At 45.6% G+C, this 22,812-nt stretch overlaps 1 protein-coding gene across 3 annotated transcripts in view; it reads left to right on the forward strand.

The window, feature by feature from the left end:
• POMT2 (protein O-mannosyltransferase 2) overlaps nucleotides 1–22,812 on the forward strand; it is a 44,047-nt gene that overhangs the window by 13,827 nt on the left and 7,408 nt on the right. For all 3 annotated transcript variants that reach the window (XR_004244591.2, XM_032134956.2, XM_058429812.1), the window contains exons 3-14: nucleotides 550–654; nucleotides 2,178–2,286; nucleotides 4,031–4,139; nucleotides 5,723–5,882; nucleotides 7,418–7,524; nucleotides 8,211–8,293; nucleotides 10,710–10,819; nucleotides 15,577–15,643; nucleotides 18,454–18,523; nucleotides 20,485–20,563; nucleotides 21,668–21,819; nucleotides 22,258–22,349. Coding sequence is in view for 2 of the 3 variants with exons in the window: in XM_032134956.2 (XP_031990847.1) it covers nucleotides 550–654; nucleotides 2,178–2,286; nucleotides 4,031–4,139; nucleotides 5,723–5,882; nucleotides 7,418–7,524; nucleotides 8,211–8,293; nucleotides 10,710–10,819; nucleotides 15,577–15,643; nucleotides 18,454–18,523; nucleotides 20,485–20,563; nucleotides 21,668–21,819; nucleotides 22,258–22,349 (1,243 nt within the window). In the remaining variant the exon portion in view is untranslated. The remainder of the gene's footprint in view (nucleotides 1–549; nucleotides 655–2,177; nucleotides 2,287–4,030; nucleotides 4,140–5,722; nucleotides 5,883–7,417; nucleotides 7,525–8,210; nucleotides 8,294–10,709; nucleotides 10,820–15,576; nucleotides 15,644–18,453; nucleotides 18,524–20,484; nucleotides 20,564–21,667; nucleotides 21,820–22,257; nucleotides 22,350–22,812) is intronic.

A 22,812-nucleotide genomic window follows, 5' to 3' on the forward strand; every position in this document is an offset into this window, starting at 1 on the left:
CTCAGGCCTTTGGCAGTTTTTCTCTTCCCGTCTGGGCAAAGCATCTGTCTTTGCATTCCTCTTTCTGATTTTCTTCCCTTGTCTCTATTCCTGGTATGTAGCTCCTTAGTCCCTTTTCTCTTTCACTGTGACTTGGAATCTCACTTTCCTTTCAAAAGGCCAATTCCCCAGGAATCAGCCTCTGCCCATGACCCAAGAGCTGCCGTGTTTTATTTTATACCATCTGAAGGAAAGCGGAATCAGAGAGCCCCTTACTGACTCTACCCTTCAAATTGTGGGGCTCTTTTTCCTTCCTAAGTGTTTAGGTTGTGCTGTTCCCAGACCTCGGCCATAATACAAGAGAGGATTTGTTTCAAGCAGTGAGCTCTGTAGACAAAAGATTCTTTGCTCTGTGGCAGCTGCAGGAGAAAATGTCGCATTGGCAACATTTTCTATGGACAGTTGTCAAGGGAACCCAAAGTCTGTGGGTGCAGCTGGAGGGAAGTTCAGAGGACAGAGGAATCTTCTCCCAAAGGCTTCTCATCTTTTTGTTTGTTCTTCTCTCCTCAGATGCTGATAGGTCTTGCTGGCTACCTGAGTGGATATGATGGTACCTTTTTGTTCCAGAAGCCTGGGGATAAATATGAGCATCACAGCTACATGGGAATGAGAGGAGTAAGGCTTCCTGACTTGATATGGACTTACCGAACCCTGGGGCCACACTAAATCAGAAATGTTATAGTTAGCAGCCCTGGCGTGGTGGCAGGTGTAAATAAAGGGACTTTGGGTGGTGAGGAGAGGGGAGGATGATCAGACCCTCCCCTGTGGTGTAGATACTCAGAACTGAGGTGAGGAAGAAGGGAAGAGGAGGCCGCAAATAATACAGAGATGACATAGATAGGAGCAAGCACGCACTGTCACCTGCTGCCCTGCCCCAGTGTACTGTCAGACCTCAGGTTGGAGAACAGCCTGGAACCCGGGCAGTCAGGAGTCTCCTGCAGCCCCAGCGGTGCCTCCAGGCACTGGGACGTTGCCTGCTCCTCCCCTCACAGCCACAGCTGCTGGAGTGTTGCCTACATCTCAGAGCCTTTTCTGAAGATTTTGGCATCCCCACACCCTGTCACCATGTTCCTGTGTCTTTCCCCATGAAGGTTTCAGGCACACAGAAAGAGTTTTCTAGCCTTATTTGAAGGGGGGCCGAATGTCTGCTGCAGTCCCTCTGTGTCCTGATTCACAGCACCAGCCTTGATGGAACATGGCAGGGCCTTAACACCCAACTCTTTGGGAATCCCGAACATGTGGCTGAATGAAGCCAGCAGAAGCTGACCTCCAGTGTGGACCTCTCAGACAAGTTTGCATTTACAAGCCCCTTTCCTTGAGGATTTCACAGCATTTTAAATAAATGGCTGTGTGCTTATTTGGCTTCATCATTAGATGATTTGCATGGCCATATCATGGTATATTAAACAAGGAGTATATCCTACCCTCCAGTTCATGTTTTTAAGTGATTCTGTGTCTTCCTAATAACTTTTGAACACCACATACCATACATAATTGGATGTGACAACCAAACGTGAGAATTTCCCATTCTTCTGGCTTGTCTGTTTATTTTGATGGACAGGTAGGGGATGGAAGAGGGCCGGCAGCTTAAAAAAACAAAAAATAAAACAGGCATCCAGGTACTGAAGTATCAAGCAATTCCTGTTTTCAAAATCAAAATATGTACATTGTGTAGATTAAAGACTGGTTTCTGGTGTAAATGAAGAAAAGAACTAGGGGTTCCTTAAAATTCTCTGGAATACCTTCAGAGGGGTCTTTCTCAACTTGTACCTACAGTTGTGTAATAGAAGCTAATGGCTATCAATTACTATCTGTGTGTTAACACTCATTTTCTTCCCTTCTCTCTTTTCCTGGTGTGTAGCTACTTGGTTGCTTTTCTCCCTCTCTCCTACCCACACCTTCCTCGCTGAACTTTGCTGATTTCATGTCAGTGCACAATGGGAACATGTATATTGTTTGATTTGGCTCTTCACTATTACAATACTCTTTTCTTAGTTATAGATATCCTAGGTGACTTTCGGTTACCAAAGTCATGCCTTCATCAGGTCCCCTGTCTTAAATGTTAGGTTGTACTGAGTCCAGTAGGTCCCTGACCCAGCTCAGCTTGTTATTTGACAGCTTCTCTATTCCTCCTACAGTTCTGTGCATTTCTCGGCTCCTGGCTGGTCCCCTTTGCCTACCTCACTGTACTGGATCTGTCCAAGTCCCTCTCGGCAGCACTGCTCACCGCTGCCCTCCTCACCTTTGGTAAGTTGTCTTAGCCATACCATGGCTTTTGGGAAATGGGGGGCCACCCTGTGAATGTAGCTGAAAATCAGTGTGTTCAAGGGCCCTATCTGTGGGTCCAGTTCAATTAATTTTAGGATTGGGTAAAATGTACTACAAATCTCATTCAGTAGTAATACTTAATGTATATCAATAGTTATATATAACAAGCCTTTATATTATTGGAGGGGAGAATCGGCATGAGTAATTCCAAAGAATAGATTTACCTCCAAGTTATTCACAGTTGAGTTTGGAATGGGTAATAAGATAGATTTGTATGTGAGTATGTGTGTTTTTGAAGGAAGCTTATAATTCTAATTTTGCTTCTCTTAAGTTACGATTAGTTTGCATTACTAAACTAATTTCAACTGAATATAAAGGTAAATGCAGAAGTAGCTGGGTGGCAAGAGATAGCAAAATGGGAACTTGGATAATAATCTTCACATGGATAAATGAGAGTTCATCGTAGAAGTTGATCCTGTTGCTAGCTTTGTTCCTATGAAAGTGAATTCATGACCTTGTGGAGCTTAACATTTAAAGAAGTCTAGACCAATTTAAATGGGGTACTTTAGGGGTTTGACAGATATGTTGCTTTGTTTTGACAGATAGATTGCAAGATTATTGGCTTTCCCTATAGAGGACCGGTGGCTTTTTCCTTGTATCTTGAATTTCCATCTTCAGTTATTCATTCATTTAGTCATTTATGCACTTTTCATTCAATAGTTATTTCTCAAGCACCCACCCTGCTCCCGGCCACTTTTCTTAGTCTCAGAGGATACACTGATGAGTCACTCTGGTCTCATTGAGCTTACCCCATCGTGGGGCAGACAGTAAATAAACAAGTAAATGAATAAGTCTGTCTGTGATGGCCTAAGCCACAAGTGCAATGTAGAAAATAAAGCAGGGTAAGGGATGGAATAATGAAGATCAGTACTATTTTAGACAGGGTAGTCAGGAAAGAACTTCTGAGAGGGAAGCTTTGAGCGGAGACCTGAGTGAGACAAAGGATCAGGCCCTGCAGAGATCTGAGGGAAGAGCATTCAGGCAGGGGGAGGTGCATGTACTGTAGTTCCGGTGTGGAGCTCTGTGGGTTCAAATCCAGTAAGAAGGCTGGCATGGCGAGGGCAGAGTGAGTGAGGCAGAGGGTGTTGGGAGATGAGGTTGGATGGCTAGGGAGACCGCACAGACTCTGGCAGTTGTCATGAGAACTTTTTACTTTGAGTGAGGTTGGAAGACATTCGAGGGTTTAAGCAGGGGCATGATATAATGAGATTTAAGGATTTAAGTTAAAAAAGAAGATCACTCTGCCATCTGTCTGGAGAATCGACCTCCAAGAGAGACTTCATGTAAAATGATAAGATTCTATCATAGGTGTAGATAGTTTGCGGTTACATGAGCAGAGTGGCAGGACTCCCTTTTTGATGGTGGAAATGAGGAAGACCCCTCATCTCAGGGTTGGTCTGAGGGAGTGAATGACATGATCCTCTCTTGGGTTGAGGGCCTAGAGGCAGTGTGAGTTACTGCTTCTTGTCATTGGGCTTTGATGTCTCCCAGAGCTGTGGCCTTCCACCTCCCTGATGACTCAGTGTTGACTCTAGTCCTGACTGCACAAGCGCTTACACTCAATTAAGTGGCAAGAGGAACTGTTTCCTACTGCTGGGGTGTTTGGTTTTCAGGGGGCCCTTCTCTTACCTTGCTTTTTCACCAGTGAGCTCGTGTTTTTCAGACACGGGATGCCTCACTCTGTCCCAGTACATCCTCCTTGACCCCATCCTGATGTTCTTCATCATGGCTGCCATGCTGAGCATGGTCAAGTACAACTCCTGCGCCGACAGGTCAGAAACTCTATCCCCGGGAAGGGAGGGTCAGAAGCTGTGGCAGCTCCAAAATTTCTGTAATGGCCAGGGCCAGAGCGGGTGCCCAGAGACTTGTCTTGAAGCTGAGTTTAAGGCAAGCATACTTTTTGTTTGTTTGTTTTTTTAACTTAGATTGTCCATTTTAGATCATAAAATAGATTTTAAAAAGTTTTCTACAGATGATTTTATTTTTGCCATATTCAAGACTGAGAAAATATCAGTTGTCCTTTTCAAGCGTATTATTATTATCGTGTTTACAATGGAGTATAGTTGGGTAGGAGTTTTGGGATATCTTGGAGGGGTCCTAATGCTTTCCCCACCCACCTCCTGTAACCAGTGCTGGTTAGGAAATCCCGGGACAGGGCTGTCCTTCACATACGCTGTCCTGGAAGGGAGGGCACCAGGGTAGATGCTGCCTGGAAACTGTCTCCCTGCCGTCAGTGGTTGCATCCAGTCCTGACCTAATGATGGGAATAGCGTATGTAAAGGTTGGCTTGAATGGCCCATACCAGCCAAGAGGATCCTTCCAGGTCCTGGTCAGTTCTAAAGCTGACTTGGAGGGTCCGGTCTACTTCCAGAATAGTCTTTTCCAGATCATCCTTCTACTTCTGAAAAAGTAGAATAAGTCATTCATTCTATTCAAACCAGAAGAGTTGGCCCTCGTAGGCTTTTCTGGAAGTTAACTTTGTATAGCCAGGCCCATTAAGCTGCATCGTGCTAATCAAACCTGATCAGTGACTCAGCCCACTCTGGCTTTGGTTGTTGTACTTATGCCACATCCACTTCCATCTACCATTTCTTGAGTACATACTGTGTACCAGGTACTATGCTGGTAGCTGGAGGTACTGAGCTCTGTTGGGCTTGGCTGTTAAGGAATATTCACTCTGGCAGAGGAGGCAGCCAGAGAGCCAGAGAATCACAGTGTAGAGTACTAGGTGCTATACGAATAGCAAAATGGTTAAGAGCACTAACCTTGACCCAATTGCCTGGGTTAAAACTGCCCCACTGCCTGCTAGCTGTATTACTCCACCTCTCTGTATCTCGATTTCCTCCTGTGCAAAAAGAGGACCTAGTGACAGGATCCTCTGTGTGCTGTAGTGACGGCTAGAAGAGTTAATATATGCATCGTACTTGGAATGGTGCCTGACACATACATAGTAAGCACTCGGTAAATGCTGCCTTCGACAGGGGCAGAGATGACACAAAGGAGAGGACTGCCTGAGTCCAGGGGCACCTAAGGATTCTCCTTTTACTCCTGCCTGACTGGTCATTCATGAAGAAGGATCCCCCGCTTACCCTGAGCCCTGTACTTAGCCAGGAGCACTAAGGACACTCTCCCCAGAAAAATACCCTGCGCACTCAGACTGTACTTTGCCTGCCGTTCCAGGGGTTTAATAGCCGCCTCCTCCATGGAGCCACGCCATGGTCCCTTGAGGCTAAGAGCCCCCGAGACAGGGCACAGCACAGCCGCTCCAAGTCTGAGAACTGCTCTGTCCCCTGCTGCGCTTGCGTTTGGCTTTGGTTCCAGCTGCCAAATTGAACTCCGTCTTGTTGATTTTCAGGCCCTTCTCTGCCCCCTGGTGGTTCTGGCTCAGCCTGACTGGCGTTAGTCTTGCTGGTGCTTTAGGGGTCAAGTTTGTTGGCCTCTTTATCATCCTTCAAGTGGGGCTGAACACCATTGCAGACCTTTGGTACCTGTTCGGAGACCTCAGTCTTTCATTGGTGAGCACCCAAGTGTTTGCTGTGGAAATGTTTTTGCTCCCTGATGTTGCTAAGTAGGAGCCGGTGGCCTTCTCTGTCTCTGCTGCAGGTGGCAGAGTAGCTGTGTTCTGGGTCCCAGGTGGGCTGGACCCCCCCACCCTCCGCAGACAGCAGGACATCAGGGAGTGGGCCCGGCTGAGGACTGGATAGGGTTCAAGGGAGAGGATGGATTAACATTCTTGGAAGTGTCTTTTTGTATTTGTTTTATAATGTCTGTCTGTCCTTTTTTTTTTTTTTTTGAGATGGAGTTTCGCTCTGTTACCCAGGCTGGAGTGCAGTGGGCCGATCTTGGCTCACTGCAACCTCCGCCTCCTGGGTACAAGTAATTCTCTTGTCTCAGCCTCCCAAGTAGCTGGGATTACAGGCACATACCACCATGCCCAGCTAATTTTTGTAGTTTCAGTAGAGATAGGGTTCTGCCTTGTTGGCCAGGTTATTCTCAAACTCCTGACTTCAAGTGATGCGTCCACCTTGGCCTCCCAAAGTGTGGGGATTACAGGCATGAGCCACCGAGCCTGGCCTGAACTCACAATTTTCATTTCCTGGCCCACAGTCTCCATATTTGGAGGCCAGTAAGGGCCTTTACAGTTTATTATTTATTAAGGGCTGATTCTGTGCCAGGCACTATGCAAAATGCATTACCTCCATTATCTCATTTACCCCTCATAATAGTCCTATGAGGTGGGGAGTTACTACCCTGGTTTTCAAACGAGGAAATCAAAACCTACAGAGGTAGTGACTTCCCCAAGCCATCAGGGAGTGAGAGGTGTATCTAGGAGTCACGCCCGGGTTCGGTTGGCCCCAGGCCATCACTCTGCTGTGGTGCTGCTCCATCACCTCTGAACCAGCTCCTAACAAGTTTATTCATTCATTCATTCATTCATTCATTCAGAAAAGATGTAAAGACCATCCACTGTGTGTGAGGTGATGGAATATACAGATGAATACAAGATGGTCCCCACCCTCTGTGGTCAATGGAGAGAGAGAAATAAGGAAGCAGGCAGTTACAGTCAGCCAGGAGTGCCGGGAGAGCACAGAAAAGGGCACTCAGCCAGTCCCAGGCAATCCAGGAAGGCCTCTGAGAGGAAGCCCTGAAGTTAAGATAAGGAGCCGTTAGTCATGTGATGGGTTGGGCTGGGACAGTAGAGGAAGCACTGGGAAAGTTCAAGGAGGTTAGTGTCCCTGGAACATGGAGGGGACTGATGAGCAGCTATGTTGCAGATGCAGGCAGTGCCTTGTCCTTGGCACAGTGACATCCTGGAGTCTTGGGTGTAGAGCCTGGAGAGATAGCAGAGGGCTGGCCCATGTTTATCTTGTGTAGTGCTTGGGTGGTGGGTGTTACAGAAAGGCTTAGGGTTTCCACATATTCTTCTCTCCTCTTGGCCATTTTTTATGATTATGACTACATATTAAAAGCTATATATAATGCATGCACAGTGCCTAGGGAATAAAGAGGTCTCACATGCCTAGCACCCCACGCTGGCCTCTGTTTGCAGGTGACTATGGGAAAACACCTGACTGCTCGTGTCCTGTGCCTCATAGTGCTGCCCCTGGCTCTCTACACAGCCACCTTTGCCGTTCACTTCATGGTGCTAAGTAAAAGGTACAGACAGAGCCTTTGCAGCATCTTGCGTCTGGTTTTCCTTTTGCTCCTAAGCCTGTGGAGGGGCCGGGTGATTTTCTGGGTCTGTGGTTAAAATGATAGGAGGCGGACCCCAGGGGCTTTTTCCTGTTTCTTTCCCGCTATGTTCTATCCTTTGGGTATATGCTAAGGGCTCAGAAAGGCCAGCACCCTAACCTGAAGGAAGAAGCTATTTTCCTTATAGCCAAATTGTCCTTTATCTCTAAACAGAGTCCCCTGTACTTAGCAGGGATAGGCCACAGTAAGATGTGCAGTAGTAGGAGTGAGGGTAACAATAACAATAACTCCGGCAGCAACAGCTCCCACTTAATGAGTAGCTACTGAGAATCAGGAACTGTGTTCCGCGTTTTGTATACAGTATCTCATTTAATCACAATCACTTGCGACTTCTCTTGGTTTCTTTAAATCTCTAGTTTATAAATGAGGAACTAAGGCTAAACAAGGTTATCTTGCCCAAGGTCACACAGCTAGTAAGTGGCTGAGTTGGGATTTGGACCCCAATTTCTCCAACTCCGTCACCCACTTCTGTCCCATGATCTGATTCTACTTCCCTTAAACTAACTGAGCGGAGCTCTTCCCAGCACTCCTGGGAAATCACATTTTCACTCCTTTAACTTGGCTCTCTTCTGCTCTTCCTCTCCCCACAGTGGCCCTGGTGACGGTTTCTTCAGTTCTGCCTTCCAGGCCCGGCTTTCAGGGAACAACCTGCACAATGCTTCCATCCCTGAACGTGAGTGTCTCTGGGCCTTTACAAAGGTAGAAGGCAGAGGGGCTTCCTGGGAGTCGAACTGGAAAAGACAAATATGATGGCTTGTGTTATTTTAGCCTGTGATGGCATGGGGGGAGAAAGACCCAGATAGATCTGGTAAAAATACTCGAGAGTGAATCAGGACAGAGGAGAGGAAGACATCCTGAGCAGCAAGCTCTCTGACCCTAAAGAATGACTTCTCCTTGGTGGCTCTCCAAGTCAGCTCTGTGGGAAGGTCACTCAGAGAGAATATGGTGACAGCACCAGGCCCTTCAGAGCCAGTTGTCAGTTTCCCGCACCACTTTCTGAGTGTCGCATCCATTCATCTATGACAGATGGTAGTGGAGCACGTGCTCACCCTCCAGAGAGGCAGCCTGGTGTAGAGGAGCTCCACACGGTGTGGCCAGAGGCGTTAAGTACATTAAGAGGGAGCACAGCTCTGGGGATTGACAGGCGTGAAGGAGCATGGCTGCTGGGCGGTTAAGGGCATCAGAGGTACATGATGTGGGTTGCCTTGGAGTCGGGCCCTGGAAGGATGTGTGGCTTTCAACAGATAGAGGAGAGGGCATCTCAGGCAGGAGGGATGACATGATCAAAGCTGAGGACAGAGTAAAACTCGAGGCACAGGTTATATGCAGAAGACTACTGGAAGATAAATGTGCAAGTTAGGTTGGGCCCAGACTTTGAGGGTTTGAGGTGTCTGGATGAGGTATTTGACTTCCTCAAACAGACCTAGTGGAGGTCTTTGAGCAGCCAGGAGGCCAGGAAGGCTGTGCTGTAGGGAGATGACATGGGTGGGAGAGTCAAGGCTGAGTGGGGAAGGGACAGAACTGTAGGCAAGAGAAGCCCTCTGGGAAGCTATTGCAGGAACCTGAGCTGGGTATGGTGGGGCAGCCACAGGATAAGGCAGATGGGCATATACAAGGGAGATCTGGACACAGCAAGAAAGGAAGAAAGATGTCACTAAGGACTTGAGTGCAGGTGATTGCTTCCTGGAGGCGGAGACTGCATCTTACTCATTTTAGTCTTTCCAGGACTTTGCACAGTGCCTAAAATGCAGCAGACTCTCCCAGACTGGGAAGAATGAGAAATAGGGAAGCAGGAGAAGAAGTTGGGTTGGAAGGGCAGATACTGAATTCCACAGTAGAGGGGTTGATAGTGAGCTGCTTGGGGAAATTGTTGCCATGGGGCCAGTGGGATTTGGGGCTGATGCTTTCAAAGGAGGAATCAGACAAGTAAAATGGTAATTGATGCTGTGACAGTAGCTGTGATTTGTAAGGAAACTGTAGAAAGAGGAAAAGAATAGGGCTGAGGTCAGATCACTGGGGAATGAAAGAGGAGGAGGAATTAGGAGAGGAGACTGTGGAGGAGCAGCCCTTGAGAGAGTGTGCGGTCGAGAAGCGGGAACAGAGCATTTCAAGAAATAAAGATGGTCAGCCATGTGCAGGGCTGCTGAGGTTGGCCTGCCTGAGAACTCAGAAGAACACAACTGTGGAGTTTAGCAAATTCCTGCTCATTATTTAAAGGCCTAGCTCAGCTGTCATCTCTTTGATCAAGTCATCCTCTCTTTACTCCCTGGGAGAGAATTTGTCCTGTTCCGAGTTCCCACCACTCCCACTGTGTCACACATTGTCACGCCTTTGTGGGGCACTTGCCCACTGTCCTATACTTGTCAGTGTGTGAAGCCATCTTCCTTGTAGACAGGGCTCTTCCTGGGCCACAGGCAGGCCTCCTCCACCTTTGGATCCAGTGTGTAATTCTTCTGGTCCACTGAATGAAGAAAGAAAAACAGGAGCAGGTCATTCCAGCAGATTGGAAGAGGGAAGAGGGACAGTATTAAGGCAAAGAGGCTTCTCAAGAACTCAGGGCTATAGGAGGAGGGGATGCTCTTGGGAAGTGGTTTTCTGTGTTTTTGTTTTTTTAATTCAGAGTAAAACAAAACACAATTGAACAGTTATTTCATATGGTACTAGATTCAAAAGGCACGAAAGAATGTAGAGTGAAAAAAGCGGTTTGTCAAAATGCTGTATCTTGGAGAACATTCCAGGCGAAGACAGAAAATGCTTCTTCCTTCTTTATTCCATTGAATCCATGTGGAGACCTTGAGAAGGACAAGTTGTTTTTCATCTTTTGCTGTTACACATAGTGCTTTGATAATGACAGTGTTAACACCAGCTTCTTCTGAAGCCCTCAGGAGGGAGGGGAGTAAGTGGGCCCTGTGATGAACTCTGTCTTGAGTCGGCTCCATGGGAGTGAGAAGGCAGCTGGGCTTCGGTCTGGGGCCCAGGGGAGTCTCGCAGAGGGTTAGTGAGTCCTGTGGCTTCCGAGGCTCCTCTTAGGCAGGGGCAGCCTCTAGCACTGTGCCAGCTCACCCCTCTGCTGTCTCCCTTCCTCCCAGACCTGGCCTACGGCTCTGTGATCACTGTGAAGAACCTCCGGATGGCCATCGGCTATCTGCACTCCCACAGGCACCTCTACCCCGAAGGCATTGGTGCCCGTCAGCAGCAGGTCAGTGAGCCTTTTCCGCACTTGTACGGCAGCAACGCTGTTCGCCATGACAGTTCACTCTCTTGTCTCCTGTCCTTTGCTCATCCTGTTCCCCCCGCTTGAAACATTCTTCCTAGCCCTGCACCCTTCTCTTTTCTCTGGCTAACTCCAGCTTCTCTAGGCATCAGCATAGGTGTTCTTCAGTGACAACGATGTCCCATCTCTCCATGGTGGCACCTTCCACATGCCTACGTGGTAAACCTTCTCATATGGAACTATGCGTGCTTACTTCCTGCCGTCTCTTTGGTACTTGCTTGCTAGCTCCTGGAAGGCTCAATTGCCTAGCCTGGTGCCTGCTATGGGATGGGTGATGAGTAAAGTGTGGTATTTATGAACACAGACCTGGGAACCAGACTAGATGATCTGGGTGTGAAGCCTGCTTTCATATAGAGTGTCACTTTGGACAAGTTCATCTTCTTGTGCTTCAGTATTCTCCTTCTTTTTTTTTTGAGATGGAGTCTCACTCTGTCGCCCAGGCTGGAGTGCAGTGGCGTGATCGTGGCTCACTGCAAACTCCACCTCCTGGGTTCATGCCATTCTCCTGCCTCAGCCTCCCGAGCAGCTGTGACTACAGGTGCCCGCCACCACGCCCAGCTAATTTTTTGTATTTTTAGTAGAGATGGGGTTTCACCCTGTTAGCCAGGATGGTCTCGATCTTCTGACCTCGTGATCCACCTGCCTCGGCCTCCCAAAGTGCTGGGATTACAGGCATGAGCCACCGCGCCCAGCCTGTATCCTCTTCTTTAAGTTGGGGAAAATGAGTAGTACCTCTCTCCATCAAAGGGCAGTTGTGAGGATTAAATGAGATAACAATGTGAAGTGCTTATGAAAGATTAGCCATGTGAGTATCATCTGAATGAGTGAATGATGCTGTGTCCATGTTAAGGAGTGTTTGTGTGGCTGCAGTGGATGGTGCCTGAGAGGGAGAAGCAGGCTGCTGAAGAGGTTGGTGGGGCCATATTGGGGAGAGGCCTGTGTTATAGTAGATTTGACTTTGCTCCACAGACATTAGGGAGGCAATCAAAATTATTATGATTATGATTAGACCTCTAGTTTAGAAAGGTAACTTTAGTGGAAATGTGATAGCTCACAAGGAACCAGTTTGGAGGCAATAATTATGACCAAGGACAGTGAACAGAGGCAAAAAGCATGGAATCTTTACTTTGCAAAGATTTGTTCTTTGCAAAAAGTTGTGTCTCTCCAAATGCTTTATTTTTATTTCCCTTTTAGTTGCTAGAAAGTGACTCAGTGTGTATTAGTGCAATTTCATGCTGCTGATAAAGACATACCCGAGACTGGGCAATTTACAAAAGAAAGAGGTTTAATTGGACTTACAGTTCCACATGGCTGGGGAGGCCTCACAACCCTGGCGGAAGGCAAGGAGGAGCAAGTCACATCTTATGTGGATGGCGGCAGGCAAAGAGAGAGCTTGTGCAGAGAAAATCCCATTTTAAAAACGATTTTAAAAACCATCAGATCTCTGGCCAGGTGCGGTGGCTTATGCCGAGGTGGGCGGATCACTTTAGGTCAGGAGTTTGAGACCAGCCTGGCCAACATGGTGAAACCCTATCTCTACTAAAAATACAAAAAAATTACTCGGGCTTGATGGCACGCACCAGTAATCCCAGCTACTCAGGAGACTGAGGCAGGAGAATCACTTGAACTGGGGAGGCAGAGGTTGCAGTGAGCTGAGATTGCGCCACTGCACTCCAGCCCAGGCAAAAGAGTGAGACTCCATCTCAAAAAAAATAAAAAAAGCCCATCAGATCTTGTGAGAACCATTCACTATCACAAGAACAGCATGGGAAAGACCTCGCCTCGTGACTCAATCATCTGCCACCGGGTCCCTCCCACAACACGTGGGAATTAGGCGGCCACAAGATGAGAATTGGGTGGGGACATAGAGCCAAACCATATTACAGGATATTGGATTTTAGTGTCAGTTTCCTATCCTTAGTTCTCCATTCATGTCTGGCCCAGTGGTTTTCAGCCCTGGCTGCACTTAGAATCAACGGAGAGATTTTTAAAAATTCTGCACTCCACTGCAGAGATTATGATTTAATTGATCTAGGATGAGACCCATGCATTATGCATTTTTGGTCTGGTTTTAAGCTGTCCAGATTATTCTAAGTCATGTACACCCAGGGCAGAGACAACTAGCTGTTCTGTGTTCTCATGTGGTGATAAATTGCTGCAGGTGTCATGTAGAAGACACTACAGTTACAGACATGGTGACCAGAACATCTACACTGTGCAAAGGGAGAGAAAGGCCAATCTCTTAAAGCCTCTGTTAAGCTAGTATTATGTACTTAGAGCCCATGTGTGGAGGTGTGAAACGTGATGGTGGTATAGGGAAAGTGCATTGGGCCAAGGGATGAAGGTGTCTGGCTTTGTCATTGGCCAGATCACTTAGCCTTTCGTCTTGTTTCCTCATCTGTAAATTGAGGGGATTGGACTAAATAATCTCCAGTGGCCCTTCCTGCTGTGCAGTTTAATGTCTTGTTAACATGTCTAGGTCTCTGTTTTAGAATGTTTTTAAAGCATAGCATTTATAAAATTGGAAAATATAGAAAAGTATAAAAAAGAAAACAAAAGCTACATGTAATCCCAGAAGATTAAGTGTTTATCTGAATGTTTTAACATACAACATTCTGCTATAATTGGATACCTGTGTTCTTAGGAAATCTCATGGTATAAAAATCTCCATTGTCAAAACAAACATTTCAATGGGAAAAGGGGCCATGGACTGTACTCATGATAAATAAATAATTTTTCTTGTAGGAATTTTAATCATAATTGCTCTTGTAAAACCGACACACAAAGACCGCTCTCCTACCACACATCTACACAGACTACACACATGAGCATCATAGAACCTTAACTTCCTTGAGCAAATCCAGGCTGGATGGACGATATCGAGCTTTTTCTCAGGAATGTAGACTTCATTTTAATTTCTTTATGAGCACCAAAACTTTTTAGCTTCTTGAATATTCTTAATATCATTATCCCTAATTTTTTTTTTTTCTGAGGAACAAAGCAAGTACCACTCAAAAGAAGCAGCCATAATGCAAGCAAAATAATTTTTCCCCTAAATGCTAATTCTAAATCTCTTTGTAAGTACAGTGATGCATCAGGGGGATACCTTCTGAGAAATTGGTCATTAGGTGATTTGATCGTTGGGTGAACATCATAGTATGTACTTACACAAACCTAGGTGGTCCAGCCTACCACACACCTAAGCTACATGGTATAGCTGATTGCTCCTAGACTACAAATCTGTATAGCATGTTACTGTACTGAACACTGCAGGCAGTTGGAACACAGTGGAACACAATGGTAAGTATTTGTATTAACTTAAACATATCTAAACATGGGAATAGTATAGTAAAAATATGGTATTATAATCTTATGGGACAACCATCATATATGCAGTTTGTTGACCAAAATGTCTTTATGTGGCATATGACTATAAATTGGTCATATTTTATCCAATTGGGGTTATACAAACTCATTTGTAAGAGTTCTCTACTTGCCTACATAATTGGCATAATTGGATTTATATAGTCTCTATCCTGGGAGCATTTATTTAGTGGCCTTGGTTTGAATTCCATCTCCCCAACTCATAAGCTGTGTGACCTTGAGCAAATTACTTAACTTCAGTTTCCTTGTAAGTAATGTGGGGATAACCATAGTACCTACGGCATAGAGCTGTAATAATGGTTAAATGAGATAAGACTTGCCCAATGCTTAGAACAGTGCCTGGTAATAAATGGTAGCCATTTTCAGCATCAGCATTTCATGAGCCTTTTCCGATGTTGCTAAAAAAATGCTCTGAAACATTTTTTATGGCTGTATAATATTCTATCCCAGGACATACTATCATGTTAACTATTTTTCTATTACTAGACAGTCATACTGTTTCCAGATGTTTTGTATAAAATGTGAGTTAAATTCTAGGACAGGATATCTATGGAGCTTTTTAGTTTCATTTGGCCACATTATAGCAAATATAATAGCATGAATTTTTCATTTAGAAAGTTTGAGGCATGATCTTAATTACTTTTTTTTTTCAAGATGGAGTCTTGCTCTGTTGCCCAGGTATAGTGCAGTGGCATGATCTCGGCTCACTGCAACCTCCGCCTCCTGGGTTCAAGCGATTCTCTTGCCTTAGCCTCCCAAGTAGTTGGGATTACAGGCGCGTACCATGCCTGGCTAATTTTCCATTTTTAGTAAAGACGGGGTTTCACCATGTTGGCCAGGCTGATCTCAAACTGCTGACCTTAGGTGATCTGCCCACCCTGGCTTCCCAAAGTGCTGGGATTACAGGCATGAGCCACCACGCCCGGCCTTAATTACTTTGAAAATGCACTTAAATCCTCATTATGTTTTTGTGCTGGAGTCGGTTATATAAGGCCTCATGGTTCCTCCTTCTAGAAGGCTGGATAGAACTTTTAGGACAAGATGCAGAAAGATACAAAGAGACAAAAAGGCTCTTGTGGGACAAAGCCTCTAAATGCAGAAGGAAGGAGAGAATGTCACTCACCAGTGCTACATATGAGCCCCACTGGGAAACATGGCCCCTCAGGTTGGTGGCTGGGGATTCTGAAATTGTCTTAAGCAATGTTGGTTTGATGTTGATTGTCCTTGGCCAGCTGTGCTGATAGTGATGGTATTCTCCCTCCTGCCTCCTCTTCCATCCACCTCCACCCCCCACCCAGGTCACCACCTATTTGCACAAGGACTACAACAACCTGTGGATTATCAAGAAACATAACACAAACTCAGGTAATGTGGTCAGAGACTGATGCTTCTTGTGCTGTTACTCCCTCTGAGCCCTCCTTAAGATTTCTCATGCCTGCAAAAGAATGATCCTGAGATGGGCTTTGCTAAGCATCTTTGACACCTTTACTTATCTCAGATATCCTTTCAATTATTATTTATTAAGCACCTACTGTGTTCCAAGCACTGTTGTTGGCATAGGGGATAAGCATTGAGCAAAACAGGTAAGAACTTGCTCTTAGGGCTGTCATTTTGAAGACAGATAGCAGAGCCCAGATTTAATCCAAGTAGAGGTTACTTGAGCATGCCACTGGGGGCTGGTGAGTGGCCCCAGCTGAGGGCACCTGGCTGCTGCTGTTATTTCTGACATAGAGCACACCAAACATTGCACACTTTAGCATGTGGTGCGGCTCAAGTTGTCTTGATAAGATAGAATCCCGCCCACTGCTCAGCCCTGGCCTGAGTCAGTCAGTTGATCTGAGGGGCTACTAGTCCTGTGACTGGAATTTGTCTAGGCTAATTCCTGAGATGTGACTCGATGCCTGCTGATCTGCTCCTAACTGGCCTGGGTGAAGTCGCTCTGAAGCACACCTATCAGGCTCTCAGGGCTTTATGACAAGAGCAAGAGGTAGAGCCAGATCTTCCTTTCTTTGGTCAGACAGCTAGCTACCTGCAGGCTGTGCCTCTGCTGCACCTAAGAGAACAGAGGGCATCTTGCACTCACCTTCCGAGCCTGTCATCTCTGCTGACAGTCCTGTGCCACAGGTATCTCTGTGACTCCTCAGCAAATCCCACCTGGCTTAGCCTGTCCCAGCTCAGCTGCTCCTGGGCCTTTGTGGAGAAATGGGCAGCTGCTCACCTAAATCCACCTCCTCTTATTGCCGTGTAGGCTAGAAATGTGGCGTATACAACCACTTTCTGCATTCTGCTCCTTAGTAGGATAAATTATGACACCATTGGGCAGAGTCTGTTTCTATACCTTTATAATGGATATTGATTGATTCAGCAGGCCAAACGTGAGTGTTCTGTCACAGTGGGGAGTTACAAGGGAAGACCAGTGTTACTTCTGTTGTGTGGTCATGAACCAAGTCTTTGAACATTCCTAGTCTGTTATTCCATTGTGACTTCCGAGTTAAGATGGTTGCATTTCATCGAAGTGATTAAGGATTTTGTGGGAGCTTTATAGACTAGGGTCTTTGTTGTTCTTGAAGGCTATAAATGCCCCTCCCCACCAAATGCATATGAAATAAAACCTCCCTCCCTATTGACTTATTTGATTTGTCATCTTGCTAATTAATGCTTTTAAGAGACCCTAACAGGCAGCATGGAAATGGGCATCTCTGCAGTTGAGTTCTCTGATTCTCTGGAGAGCCAGTGATTTGCACTGGCAAATTTATCTTTCCTGACCTTGATCTATTTATAGTGTGTTGGTATCTCACTGTTTAGGACAGAAATTTGCAAGGATCCATTCTGTGTTGCTATGATTACTGCCAGCTCCTTTTCCATGTCATCACCTGTCTAGATTCTGATTGGTCTTGACTTTAAGATGATACAGAAGTAGTCCTTTAATCATTTCATCACTCTTCACCTCACATTTAGCAAGTTTATTGCCACAGACAAGATACTGGCAAAATTATCAGGGTTTATTTGATTTTGACGACAGTTGGGCAAGTGGTCATTTGTATGGAATTATTGTTTAGAAGGCTATTATTACTACTAAAGTCTCATTATTTAGTTTCCCAGCTTAAGCTCCACTGGGGGCTTCAGTGCCTTATTGGGTAAAGGCCACATTCCATCTTGGAATATGCAGTCTGGCCACACTCATTCATAGCCTCATCTGTTCCCACTCTCCTCCACCCCACCCACCCTTACAGTATGAAACCCATTTGCTATTCATTGAAGGAGTTTTTCTTCTTCTTCTTCTTCTTCTTCTTCTTCTTCTTCTTTTTGAAGACAGAGTCTTGCTCTGTCGCCCAGGCTGGAATGCAGTGGCGCAATCTCGGCTCACTGCAACCTCCGCCTCCTGAGTTCAAGCGATTCTCCTGCCTTAGCCTCTCAAGTAGCTGGGACTACAGGCGTGCACCACCACGCCCAGCTGTTTTTTGTATTTTTAGAAGAGATGGGGTTTCACCATGTTGGCCAGGCTTGTCTTGAATTCCTGGCCTCAGGTGTTCTGCCCGCCTCAGTCTCCCAAAGGGCTAGGATTACAGGCATGAGCCACTGTGCGTGGCCAGAAATTTTTGTCTTTCACACTTCTAGTGCCTTTCCCTCGCTTGTTCACCTGACAAAATTCTCCCTTTCCTTTAAGAGTCTTTTCAAACATTATCTCTGGGACACCCTTCTCTAATCCCCTGAGGCAATTTAGGGGTCCTTCCTTTTTTTTTTTTTTTTGAGACGGAGTCTTGCTCTGTTGCCCAGGCTGGAGTGCAGTGGTGCAGTCTCGGCTCACTGCAAGCTCCGCCTCCCGGGTTCAGGCCATTCTCCTGCCTCAGCCTCCCAAGTGGTGGGACTACAGGCACCCGCCACCACGCCCGGCTAATTTTTTGTATTTTTAGTAGAGGTGGGGTTTCACCATGTTAGCCAGGATGGTCGCAATCTCCTGACCTTGTGATCCACCCGCCTCGGCCTCCCAAAGTATTGGGATTACAGGCGTGAGCCACTGCACCTGGCTGGGGTCCTTCCTCTTTGGTCTCAGAGTACCTGGTTAGTACCTCTAGCAGATACCACATGGTACTGTAACCATTTACCAGTAGGCCCTGGGTTAATACTAGCCTGGTGAGTGATTTTGGATATCAATGCTTGTTTCTTTTTGGCAGATCCCCTAGACCCTTCCTTCCCAGTGGAGTTTGTAAGACATGGAGACATTATTCGACTAGAACACAAAGAGTAAGTCAATTTGCAGTTTGGATAAATAAATGGTATGAGCACCAAGGGGAGGGAGTTATTTTAAGAAGTAAACAGAAGTTAGATTTCGATGAGGCTCTGGTCAATGGAGCAAGGCTGCAGTGAGAGAATAGGAGAAGCATGTTATGAAGGTGATGAAATTGCAGGCCAGCCTTTGCCTGCCTTCCTGGGACCTTTCAGTTTCCCATTTCCTAGAGGAAAATTTGAGTTGCCCAAAGCTGCTGCTGCTTTTTTTTTTAGACAAAGTCTCACTATGTTACCCAGGCTGGCCTCAGAGTCCTGGGCTCAAGCGATCCTCCCGCTTCGGCCTCCCAAATGGTTGCTATTACAGGCATGAGCCATCACACCCGGCTCCCAAAGCTTCTTCTTAAGTGGCTGCCTTTAGAAAGACGTAGGAGTCTGTTTCTGAGAATATGGCAAGCTAGCTTATTTAACCAGTGTTCTCACTGAAAATGACTAAAAATGCTGGAATAATTAAGAGCATAAAGAGGCTGACAAGATATTAAAGAGTTAGCAGGCCAAAGCCTAAGTGAAATGAGGAATCCAGAGAAATAAGTGAGACACTGAAGCCACTTTTGCTTTGATCCCACAATCTTGACTTTTGGCTGCCTCTTGAGAGAAGAGGTTTTAAAGTCAAACCTAGGCTCACCCAAAGTGGTAAATTTATTAAGTCATCCTTCCCCATATTTGGAACCCCCAAAGGCTTGGGGTAAGGGTAAATCTGCCTTATCCACCTATGCCCAGGAAAAGTTACTTTAGGACCCAGCTAAGTGTTGGGGTTGGGTGGTGAACTGTCCTGAGTTCCTGAGAAGTTGGAACTACCATTTGATCTTCACATAAATTTGGAGCTCAAATTCATGTCACCTGGGTGATCTCAGAATCTCCAAGCCATGAATTTAAATGAACATGATCCTAGATCGGTCATGTCTCCTAGGTGCATGGCTAAAAGCAAATGTAAGCCCTCTTTGGGGAAAGACGTTGTCATTCGTTCCCATAGTTTTTTAGTGACAATAGTACACACCCAAAAGTAACAAAGCACACAAGGAAATAGGGCACTGTGTGCGTGAACAAGCTGAAACGGCAGACAGCAGGAGCAGCCCCGTAAACATTTCATAGACTGGAATTATCGGATACAAATTTTAAAAAATCAGGGGTGTGGGGGTGCGTGCGTGCGTGTGTGCGTGTGTGTGTGTGTGTATATGTGTATATATATATATATATATACACACAACACACACACACATAGAGAGAAGCAATCAGCCATTTTTTTTTTTTTTTTTGAGTCAGCTGGATTTTGAATACTTAAAATTTTTATTTTATTATTAAATAAATTTCATTTTGTCATTAATAAAAATTTATTGTAATTAAATTTTACTTTTGCAAATTTTCAGAAATTTTATAATGAACATTTATTACTCATTCCAGATAAAAGGGAGAGTTGTTATATAAAACTAAATAAATAAAAGCTAAATTAAACCCCTCTCATCCTCCACAGATGTCCACTTAAAAAATCTGGCGATGGGAGCAGAAAGAGTAAGTGGCAGTGAGGAGGTTATCTAGCTCAGGCCATGCAGATTACAAGTTTTAATTTTTCCTCTCCTCAAACCTGCCTCCTAAGTCAGGCAAGCTAAGTGCTTCAAAGCTACTAAATGTGTGAAAGTCGCCCCCCACCTCCCTGCCAGCACCTAAAGTTAGCCCCTTTCTTGGCATGCCGTCCAGTGCTCTTACCATCTGTCTCTCCTGGTTTGGGCTCATCTCTTCTCCAGTTCTCAGGATATTTCCTGTGAGTAAATACGAAACAAGTTCCTGATATGTTGGATTTAATAGTTCAGATTCTAATTTTTCTTATCCTGACAGTTGACTCTGAACATCCTTGGTAAAATAAGAAATGTTGCACATCATCTTTCTATAGGATAATGACACTTCTCTTTTCTAACTTCTAGAACTTCTCGGAACTTGCACAGTCACTATCATGAGGCCCCCCTGACCCGGAAGCACTATCAGGTCACCGGCTATGGCATAGTAAGTAAGCAGCGGGGGTGTGAGCAGGATGTAAAAAGTTATGGGCCTTGGCCCAGGGCTGTGTGGTGGGATATCTCCTCCCCAGAATTCTGGAATGTTCCTGAGGATAAGAGGCTGCACAGGGACTCTCTTAACATTTGGGTGCTTTTTGGCTAGGTCTGCTGTGGGAAAAGCAGCCTATGAAGTCTGTTTGTCTTCACCTCTCTCCTCACATAATAACCATGCCATTTACATGTTCTGATACTTAATAAATGTCAAATATGAATACTATTTGGATCTCTTTTAAAATCACATTGGACATAGAAGCCAAGGACCCACAATATGGCCCCAGACGAACATGTATGTTTATCTTTTGCCAGATCCCAAATTCTCATTAGCTTTGTTTTTAAGTATCATTTCCCTGTTCTGCAGAGGGATATTATCCATAGCTTTTGTATTTTACTACCTCAAGGAGATGCAGCTAATAGAGCAAAAGCTCTATGAGTACTTATGGCTGTGGGAGTAACTGAAGACCAAAACTACTAATGGAAAACTGTATACAGATTCTGGCCTTCAGGTGGATTTCCCAGCCCTCTTTCTGTTTGCTCCTCCCACATTGTGCTAGGTCAAGACTGTGAACATTCTCATCTTCTTTGTGGGCATCTTCTGAGAAGAATTAGACATACATGTCTTAATTTACAAAGTGCAATACCCAGGCCAGACCTTTCTGGCTTAGATGAGTGAATACCTAGATGGCCAAGGTAATGGATGCAAATGGCCCAGATCTGTTTCTGTTGGCTCAGAGTGATGTCTTGAGTTTGGTTGAAGGGCAAAGACATCTATTTAGAACTCGAACTCTAGTTCTATGAAGTGAGGAGTTGGACTTCTGGTTCCAGGAGTCATACTACTGTTTTTTGGTTGTAATAGTGAGTTTTGGGACAATGCCAATCACCTAGGGTATTTCTTTGGCCTTCTTGTAACCTTGCCCATCTCTATCATTGAGCCCAATTTGGTCTTTGACCTTCATAACATGGTGGCATCTGAAGGTGGCCATTTCCCTTTCTGACACGTTTTCCCGAAAGTCCCCTCACTTTCTTTGTATTTTTTTCTTGGCTTTTATGGCAGAATGGAACAGGGGACTCAAATGATTTCTGGCGGATTGAGGTTGTAAACAGAAAATTTGGAAACCGGATCAAAGTGCTGAGAAGTCGAATTCGCTTCATCCATTTGGTCACAGGTTGTGTCCTGGGCTCCTCGGGAAAGGTTCTGCCCAAGTGGTAAGTCTCTAGGTTTTGCTGTCCCAATCGAGGGTCCTGATTTTCCTTTCACTCTACAAGGAGTATGCCAGAAGCTTTCATTTTCCTGTGTTCGCCTCCTGTCTGCTTGTTCTTAGTGGCAGATGGAGGGAGAGTAGGCATCGGGTGTATTATGGAGCACAGAACTCCAGGGGAGCTTCGGTGTTTTATGTGTTCTGATAGTTCAACATTTTCACATCTGGCTGGTGCTAATAACTCTCTGGGTCTATGTCTATTTCTAAAATGGGAATACTGTATGCTAGACTGTCCTAGGATAGTTGTTCAACACGGAACATGAAGAAATAATGGCCACCAGGTGGAAAAGAGAAGGAGCCTGTGGATTTAAGAGCAGAAGACAGTTTCACTCTCTGGTGAATTTCAGGTCTTCTGAGAGACATCTGCGACTTCTGCTTTTCACAGGGGCTGGGAGCAGTTGGAAGTTACTTGCACCCCATACCTGAAAGAAACCCTCAACTCCATCTGGAATGTGGAGGACCATATCAATCCCAAGTGTGAGTTAGGTCACTTTCTGGGCTGGCTCTGGAGGGAAACATTTATAAGAAACCCTTATCTTAGAAAAGTGTTTGTAGACTCTGCCATCCCTTCAACTTGTTGCTGTTTGTTCCTTGTTAACACTCTCTTTCTATGAGTTGTCTGTACCTACATAGCATACTCCTTTTCCTTCTCATCCACTCCCTCCGTAAACTCCTCTCCCTAAAGTGGCCAGTGGCCATCTGCAGATCCATCTGTCTCGTCTTCTTCTGGGCTCCTCTCTCCCCTGCACCATGGGCACCTCCCCAGCCTCCAGGCTTGGAGCAAGCTGCTACTTTCCCTTTATGCCTCAGTGTAGAGTCACTCCCCCACCCCCCACATATCCAGCCAACGCTTTTATAGAAAGTGACTCCCACAGCCCTGATCTGTGCCCCACATCTCTACACCCAAGCTCCAATTTGATATTTCCACTGCATTGTCAGC

The sequence above is a fragment of the Hylobates moloch genome, unplaced genomic scaffold (assembly GCF_009828535.3).
Source record: "Hylobates moloch isolate HMO894 unplaced genomic scaffold, HMol_V3 SCAFFOLD_16, whole genome shotgun sequence".
In the NCBI taxonomy this organism is placed as follows: Eukaryota; Metazoa; Chordata; class Mammalia; order Primates; family Hylobatidae; genus Hylobates; species Hylobates moloch.